The sequence below is a fragment of the Cynoglossus semilaevis genome, chromosome 6, assembly GCF_000523025.1.
Source record: "Cynoglossus semilaevis isolate Cse_v1.0 chromosome 6, Cse_v1.0, whole genome shotgun sequence".
NCBI classification, from domain to species: Eukaryota; Metazoa; Chordata; class Actinopteri; order Pleuronectiformes; family Cynoglossidae; genus Cynoglossus; species Cynoglossus semilaevis.
In genome coordinates, this window is record NC_024312.1 from 6912721 (window position 1) to 6922096 (window position 9376).

Genomic DNA, 9376 nt, shown 5'->3' on the forward strand with positions numbered 1-9376 from the left:
ACATGGCAGCCTCCATGTCTGACAGCCCAGGCTCCAGTCACACAGCATTAGATCGCCTCAGCTGAGCCACACACACACACACACACACACACACACACACACACACACATCCGACCCCTGAGGCGGGCTCATGTACCATATTCATATTAGTTTATGTTGCTGTTTGGCGCACGTTTGTGTGCTCATATATGTGTGTGTCGGTGTGTGTTCAGCTGTTGTTTGTCCGCTTGATGAAATGAAGATGTGCTTCCATCATTATGCTTCAGCAGATTGGAAAAAGGGGGCAGAGAGGAACGCTGGCATGGAATGTGCCATCAGTGTCTCCCACACTGAAGCTATTGTCAGGCGGCTGCCCTCATCATCGGCACGACCAACAGGGACAACGTGGCCTTACAGATGCAGGGATGCATGGCTATCTGTGGGTGTGTGATTGATACATCTCTCTCTCTCTCTCCCTCCTGCACAATAATGCAGAGACCATGTGTCATCCTCTCTTCACGGCAAGATTAAGGGATAAGTATATATTCAGGCAGCTGAGCCCAGACTGGATGTCACGTCCACACTGACAGGCTGCCAAATCAATGCAAGTCTGTGGAATCCTGCCACCACACCTGAAGCACAGCTGGGAATGTTCTCCATAACCGTGTGGAATTCTAACGAGGTCAGAGAAAAAAAAAAACAGCAGGAAAAGTCAGATTCAGGAGAAATAAAAATGTCAGGAATTCAGGATCTCGAGCCTTGGTGCTGAACGCGTGATTACGTTCAAAAACCAAAAGTCACTTCATCGGTTGGTGGTAGCTCATACATTAACTCGGGCATAATTTTTGCAATTATTTAAGGGTGTAATTAATGATATGCATATCAAAGCAGTGGAAGTTGTTGCCTCCGTAATCAGATGTCACAAGGATCAGCCACGCTGCTGCATTTAAAGTAGTTGTAGAGATTTGTTCCCGTCAGTGTGTGTCTGTGCCGTGACAGGACCTTTGTTTGATTCTCACTTCCACAACTGATTATCTGAGATATCACCAAGACATTTCTCTCTCAAATCCAAGTCGGGTACAGTCCAGTCTTTTGTCTTTGAGAGACAAGTGTCAAGTCTTTGACCCAAGTCCAACTAAAGTCTCAAGTCTTTAAGACACAATAACAAGTCTTAAAGTCTTAAATCCAGGACAAGCTTACGTGCTCTTAGGGACAACACCGAGCCAGGTCTTTAAGGTGAATGTCAAGTCAAGTTTCAAGTCTTTTGTCCCAGGTCAAAGTCAAGCCTCAAGTCTTGACTCATGATATAAAAGTCCTGCACAAAAGTAACATTTTCATTTTTTAAATTATTATTTTTATCATAAAGTTTGGTTTACTTTGACTTCCTTTTTTAAGCTTCTTAATTATTGAATTCTCGTTCATCGTATGTGTACTAACACACACACACACAGCTTACGTGTGTGTGTGTGTGTCCTGGGTGTTGACAGTATGGATTCCAAAGGAGCGAGGTTTCCACTCACGTCAACGTCTTTGATGCCGTTGCCATGTTGTGGTCGTCACTCCTGTTGCTCTTTGTTGTTGTCTGTCCTAAAAACGCACCGGATTTCAATGAGACCTCACACACACACACACTCACACACACACACACACACGCTTCTTTTGATGTGTTGTTGTCATTGATGTTAACGATGACGGTGCCGTGGCGCTAATTACTGAACCCCATGTATTTAGACATGAGTTTACCATTGATGAAACCTTGTTCTTATAGCGCCATCTGTCTCCAATCAGCTCAGTACACGAAGTACTCACTGTTTTCATGGTTCAACTCTTTCTCTATTTGATACTACACTTATGTATTATTGTTACGTAGTACGGTTTTAAATACTACTGCGTACAATTGTCACTGTGGTAACTATACAATACTATATCTATAATAAAATATATACTATAAACTACTGTACAATATACTGAACTACAATTTACTATATACTATACTGCTATGCTTAACTATACTATACCATACATATATACATATATATATACCATATAACCGTAGTACATAACTATTTCAAACTAGTTCTTACTACGCTAAACAAAGCTATATTAAAATAGGCTACTGTATATACTGTACTCTTTACAATACTGTATTACACTGTAGTATATACATAACTGTACTATACAAAGCAATACTATACTATACTAAAGTAGACTACAGTATACTACACTAATGTATGGCATTTAACTATGGTTATATAATTCATTATTGTGGTTAAATAATTGTGGGTTTTTTTCTTTCTTTTATATTTAATTTATTTTGTTCTGTAGGTTTACTTCAGATTCTACACCTGTAGCATACAGACATGTTGACATGTTACAGGTTGATGGTTCAAAGCCAGGCTTACTCTCACACTCTTGGTGCCTTTCTTAAGCCCCTTATTAGAGGAGGGTGGGCATCAGGTGTAGTAACCGGGCCAATTCTCACATGCGGCTCTTCCTCTGCAGAGACGAAAATTCATGTCACCGCTGGAAATCTGTCAGAGAATTCACCAAAGCAAAAGCTTCAAGCGTCTGATCCCAGGGGTTTGGAGAGCTGCTGCCTCCGAGGCGCAGTATCAGCTGCTGGAATTTGAAATGAAGTGTCATTTTAGTGCCAGATGGTTGCTCTGCTCTGATGCTGGTGGTCTTTCATCAGAAACACACTCTCCCTCAGATGGATATGGCTGCATGTGAAAATGGAGGAGAGTCTTTACACACAAACACGTGTCCGTCCGTCTTCCTTCCTTCTTATTCCCACTCGCAAATATCACCGTGCTGCTGGGCAAAGATCTGCTGACATTTCATTATCTTTTTTCTCCTTTCTACAGGTGTCTGTGGAGGAAACATGCTCAGGAGCTTTGTCACTGTTAAATATTCTCAGCCAGTCTAACTCTCCCTCTCTTCAATGTCTTCCATCTCACAGTTTGTGTGCTGTACACTCAAGGAATCGCCAACAGGGAATGGAGAGAGGTGAGTTAGAGAGCTGGGGGAATTATTCATAACCAGACACTGCTTTTAAAATGACAGCATTGTAATGTAAATGCAACTTGAATAAATTAATTTTGAAATTGACAGACCTGTCTGTGAGTGGGTCCACGGAAAGCATTCTGTTCAAAATGGTCATGGAGAAGTACTGCAAAAAAGGAAACATTAACTTTGTGGTTATAGAAAACGGTGGCTCTCATCACTTCGCCTTCAGAATATTTAAAATTTAAGAATTTTTAAGAATTTTACTTTTTTATCTACTAGTGTATTTTCTGGACTATAAGTCGCTCCGGAGTACAAGTCACATCAGTGCCCTCTAGCGGCTGTCAGTGTGAAAATAACGAATTTGTAAATTTTCAGTGGTACAGGAGTAGCAGAGTCTAGAGTCTAGAGTGCCCTCTGGTGGCTGTCTGTGTGAAAATAACAAACATGTGAAATTAGGCATTTTAATATATAAGTCACAAACCTAGCCAAAGGATGAAAAGAAAGTGCGACTTATAGTCCAGACAATACGGTAATTCTAATTCTACTTTTTTATGACAGGTTCTGAGAAGCATGTTGACTGTAGTAACACAGCAACTTTTACTTCATAGTGGTCAAACGCACTTTCTTTTAGTCGTTTATTTTATTTACTATGGACCCAAAAATTGAAATGTTATTGTGGTTTTAGTCTGAGAAATTAAACTTGATAATAAGGGTTAGAACAGGTCACCAGGTTCCTGCCCGCTGAGTCTATTTGCTGGGATTTTTCTATTCAGTGTCATCTTTCAGAGTTTTTGTTGACATTAATATCCTGAGCCTCTCACAGTGACAGGCAGGGTTTTTATTTCCAGGGAGCGTACAAGTGTTTAACTCCAGTGGCGTGTCAATCAAGTTTCATGCGAGAGGGAGTTGGTTTGGCTGACGAGCAGAAAACAGAGAAAATGATCTGCAGCTTCATGTCTGACAAACAGCACTGAGCTGCACTGACAGGCCGGCGTCACGCACACGCCACCAAACACTCCGTGGTAGAGCTGGTACGCAGCCATGTCCGCCTGTGTGTAGACGGGCAGACTACTCATGTGACCAGGTGTCACACATTTTGGAAACACGTGGAACTTTGATGGCGTCTCATTTCTGTTTTCTACTTCCAGTTCGGCAGAACAGAAGTCATCGACAACACCCTCAACCCTGACTTTGTCCGCAAATTCATCCTGGACTATTTCTTTGAGGAGAGACAAAATCTACGGTTTGACCTGTGAGTAAACAAATACACTGTATGTTTGTGTTTTTATGTTCCTCAGCGCCGGGGTGAAATATTTCTAGTCTGAACTGATAGGATGCCAGTCTTCGAATGAATTTATTTTGTGGAAAAAATGTTTTATTTGAATTTGTTCTTACTTTATTTTTCAAATGTCAAGTGAATCTTACAGTTGACATGTTGAGATGATGACGTTGGGGAAAGGTTTCAGTCAAATATGTCGTAGTATTCCCAGCAATCCAGATCCAAATATCAGGGTTTGGACTGGAAGTTGTTTTTTTAAAAGAATTTCTTAAACATAAATCAAAACGAGTTTTTGTTTGACCAAATAAATATTAAGGCTGAGTTTGATGTGTTTAGGAAATGGGGCAGAATTGGAGGGTTGGTCGCCGCGGCATGAATCTCAACTACTGTATTTCTATACTTGGTTGGTGTAAATTATACCTGTGTACTGTGCATACTTTAAATCATGTATAGAATTTGGCTCCCTGTATTTTGCTGCAGCCTATTTGTATTTGTTTTTTCATTTGTTTCCTCCTCAAAGATGCAGGAAGTCCACAGGTGGTTGAACCTCCCACTTTATAAATAGAGGCTTTGTCTCCACACGTGTCTGTGGCAGAGAGTCTGTGCTGGGGTTGGTAGATGTTGGCCTTTGTTGTAGAAATCAGGCTTTTTTTTGCGTCTTATGATTCTTTTTTAGGCTTTAACTAAATGTATCAAACTCACGTGTTTTGATTGGGAATTGTTTGTGCAGTGATATATGGCAACCCTGGAGCTATCAATCTTGTCACTCAAACATCTTTAAAAGAAAAATAAATCAAATGTTAGGCTGTTTTGCCGCAGGTTTTAGAAATAGAAACAATTCTGCGTTGACGGCACTGCCACCGTTTGCAGCGTGGGCAAGACACTTACACTTTGCCTCTTGGACATTCTTGTGCTCTCATGCTGAGGTGTAAAACTGCCCTGACACGTTTCTCTGTTTGGGGGCCATTACTTCTGTCTCTCTCTCCTTGGACTCTGTCCTGGGGTCTATAAACCTTTTATACTGTAGCTTGTACAGATCATTGCCTCAACCTCCATCACACCAACATGCCTCCCATCCTCCCATCCTCCCATCCTCCCGGCGTTTTGGGTGATGCTGAGCTGCCTCTGCATCACCAGTGGAGTTGCTACAAACTGCCTCTTTACCCAAACGCAGTGGAACCAGCTCATACTGTATTTGCTAGTCCAGGAAATCCTGTTAGACCTCGTCACACACTGCTGGTCATGTTCACTCCCTCCTTCTGCTTTTTTTCTCATTTTTTGGGGGGGCTGGGGGGGTTGGGGGGGGGGGCGTCAAATGTAGGCTGCTCACTGAAGCCAGTGGAAGTCATCCCCATGGATGGATGGTTGTTTAATCAAGTGTGGAAAGTGCAACTTTCCTCCAGTTCTCCTCTAATTGAATAAGTCCTGGATTGAAACCACCCACAAAACATTACAGCCGTCTCAACTGAATGCCTTTATGTAACAGCAGAAGTCGTGATGCCGTAGTGTCACAGATAAAAAGTGGATCAAAATGCATTTGACATTTAAATTACCTAATAAAACGCCCACAAAAGACAGAGAGACGCCCTGTTGTCCCTGGTCCCTGTTGATGTCCACTGAAAAACAGATGAATTAAAAAAAATATGGGGTTGAGAATTATACCTTGTGGCATCCCAAAAACTGAAAATGCACGAAATGAAATTTGTACTTCAGGATTAATTACATAAAACCTTTTATGGGAGCATTGGTTTCATCAATAATTTTAGTCAAAATGTGTTTAATGGGCTTCATTTTAAAGGTTAAATGTATGAAAACTTTTTTTTTTTTTAATTATTTTTAGGGCACACATAATTTGGCGAAACCCAGGCATTGCGTTATTGGGTTTTCATTAGCAGAGGAAAATCGATCGGCTGATATTATTCTTCTACTCTTTTTGAAATTTGCATCCCACAAAAGCCTGGGTTTATTTTCTACATCAGTTCTCAGGTCAAACGCAGCTCGGAGCTGCTGCAGCCGTCGTCCACATGCAGACAGTGAAGCACAGGAGCAGGAGAAATCCTCTCTGGCACGGTGCCAGTGAAGGCTGATGTCATCCACATAAACACACACACACATACACACACACACACTCAGAACAGACCTGCACTCGTCCCCCCCACAGATCTTTTTTACATCATCCTGTAAAACACTTTAATGTGTTTTTACGCATGTGTGAGTGAACACCCCCCCCCCCCGCCCCCCCGTCAGTCGGCTCCTCTCTCCCTGGAGTCTCTCATTATTAAATAGGCTTAAATGAATCATTTACGAACATTTGGGAGCGACACAGTCAGGAGGGCACACAGAACACGGAGCGCACCTGTGCATCTGGCTGTCGGCACATCGCAGCAGAGCAGTGTTTTCCTCTCACTGATGGATCTGTAAAAACATGCGGCCGCCGTCATGTTCACACACACACACACACACACACACACACACACACACACGGCTCGGTGCGTGTTTTGTCAGCAGGCAATGCACTGTACATGGCATGTTGTCCGTGGACTGAACAGCTCTTTCAATTATCTCACCCTGCATGTAGATGTGCAAACACACACACACACACACACACACACGTCACCAAAGTGGATGCTCAGCATCACCATCTTTCCTTCAGCTGTTTTATTTTTTTATTTACACCTGCTGAAGTCATTTAACTGAAAAATGTGTTAAATATAAAATAAAATAAAATCTTGGATCAGTTAAAATAAACTGTACAAAAACTATAAATCAGCACCATGGAGAGCTCTGCTCCAGTGGAGATGGATTATAGGGTGAAGGGAATGTTTGGAGAAATACATGGCTTGATTGAAAAGATTATAAATACTATTATCAGATTAATCACACCATAGCTGTGGATTCATAACAATTAATCACGATTAATCAACAGTCCTATATATATATTTTCTATATTTCTGAAATACAACTGTTTAATTAAATTATAAAAACTATGATGGAAAAGTTGTCTTCTTCTCTGTCCATCCATCCGTCCGTCCGATGATCCATCCATCCATCCATCCATCCATCCATCCATCCATCCATCCATCCATCCATCCATCCATTACCATAAAGTCAGTCCCTGTATTAACCAAAGACCTCCTGTTGGTGCGAACACAGCAGGGTTTGGAGCTGAAACCTCACTTCCTGTCACGTCCTTTTCCTCCACACTGACGCGTGGTGTCTTCTCTCCTCTGTCTCTGCAGGTATGATTTAGACTGCAAGAGCGACAACCTCTCTAAACATGTGAGTGTCTCCTTTTGCTCCTCAGCTGCACAACAATCAGCCCCACATCCATAAAGATACTGTGTCGCTGTTAAATCTGTGTGTGTCAAGAGTCAACAGAGCATCACAGGAATTACAGTTTATTATTGACTTCAGCACAAACAGAGAGATTATTCAGTGTAAACCTGAAAGCCGATGGAGGAGTTCAACCAAAGTTCCAGCAGTCAATTCACTTTGGAGGTTAAATTCAGAGTTTGGATTCATGTGATCATGACTGCAAACCTTTAACTTCTGACCGCAGCCCTACAGGCTGATCCTCCACCTTCATTCACACAGACAATGGCCTCTCGTCACTCGGTCTCCACCCTGAGCCCCTTCTCCACCCTTAGCTCTTCGTCTGTTACCCGTCCTCATGCTCTGTGCCATCTGCAGACAGACTCCTTTACGTCAGCTCCAAAGCCCAGCCTGCCCTCGGGTTCTTCCACTGAGAGCACTGAGCAATGTGAGCGCAGCGACTCACTCTCAGCATGACGGACGGAGACGCTTGGATGCGCGCTGTCGTTTCCGTGGATGTGTGGGCTCGGAGATCTGGCACACAGAGATGTCTCCATTGTTCAGGGGAAGTCTTCCCCCAGTCGCGTGGCTATAAATAACAGTTAAATGATAAAAGCAGTATTCAGGAGTACAGTACATTACAGTATTCCTCCTGTTGGCTTTCAGTGGCAGCATTTGAGAATGACTCGCTCCCTCCCCTCACAGCAGATGTCTCCGCTCTGCCGTTTGTTTGTGTACCTTGTGTAGCTGTGGCTTCAGGCTGAAACGAACATGAACAGAGGATCCAGTTGAAGCTCATTAGGAGCTCACGTGTCGCAGCTACATGAGGTGGATGTTGTGTTTTAATGCTCACGATTGGCCGTCACACTCTATTCCAATTTCTATGTTCATCGAATATTTGGTGTGAGACCACCAGCCTTGTTTGATTACAGTAAAATACATTTTCCAGTCTCATAGATTTGGCAGAGAAGTCAGTGTGTTTACAAGAAGGCAGTTGGACTGGTTTACTTTTACCTTGAGACTTCTTAGGGCGGGGATTCCCAAAGTGTGATGCGAGCTGCCACTAGGGGGTGCTCACAATCAAAAAAATATGATGGCGGTCTAGAACAGTGTTTCCCAAACTTTTTTTCTGGGGATCCATATTTTAAAAGTCACAAACCTTCGCGACCCAAGTCAACAGACATTATTGGGAAACTCCTGGGAAGCATGATGCGAGACGACCCAAAAAAATGATAAAACATCAACAGCAACCTGTACAAAAAAGCATGTAAACATCAATGACATCTAAAACCAAAATGACACAAACATCGTAAACATTAGTGAAATGTTGACATGTTGTACAGGACATGACGTAGCTACACTACAGTCTGACTGTAGGGTGATTCAGTGGAACTCGTGGACACAGTACTCTACACTTATACCACTGGTGTGAAGACACCTCATGCTTGTGAGATGTTTCTCACTTGGACTCAGCCTCCAGTCTGTTTCTCTGACTGCTGCCACTGAGCCTGTTTCATCCGAGGTGTCGCAGCCAAAGATTTGTACTACGGTGTAGTAGCTGTAACCTGAGGCAGCAAGTTCTCAGTACTGACCAACACCGAGGCAGCAGTTGTTGTGCCTGCCAGATGGTTGAAGTGTGAATGTTTTTTAAAACACATTTGGCCCCTACGTTATATTTTGGACATTGTTTCCAGGCCTAGTTTATAAATTCTCGTAACCACTTTTATCTTGAAGCTGGTCATCTTTATGCTAATTCTTTTTTATCTTCAAACTACCTTTTTTCTGATCTGCAACTAATCG

At 42.5% G+C, this 9376-nt stretch overlaps 1 protein-coding gene across 1 annotated transcript; it reads left to right on the top strand.

The window, feature by feature from the left end:
• Positions 1–2695: 2695 nt before the first annotated feature.
• LOC112487114 (copine-8-like) lies at positions 2696–7891 on the top strand. Its single transcript, XM_025056332.1, has 4 exons — positions 2696–2705; positions 2897–2985; positions 4134–4237; positions 7504–7891. The coding sequence occupies exons 1-4, from the start codon at positions 2696–2698 to the stop codon at positions 7595–7597; spliced, it is 297 nt and encodes a 98-aa protein (XP_024912100.1). The 3' UTR covers positions 7598–7891.
• Positions 7892–9376: the final 1485 nt, after the last annotated feature.

Bases quoted from the DNA above. Each gene is read 5' to 3' on its own strand.
- LOC112487114 (XM_025056332.1), top strand. The intron at 2,986-4,133 runs GTGAGTTAGAGA...TTCTACTTCCAG, and splicing joins CCAACAGGGAATGGAGAGAG to TTCGGCAGAACAGAAGTCAT. The intron at 4,238-7,503 runs GTGAGTAAACAA...CTGTCTCTGCAG, and splicing joins CAAAATCTACGGTTTGACCT to GTATGATTTAGACTGCAAGA.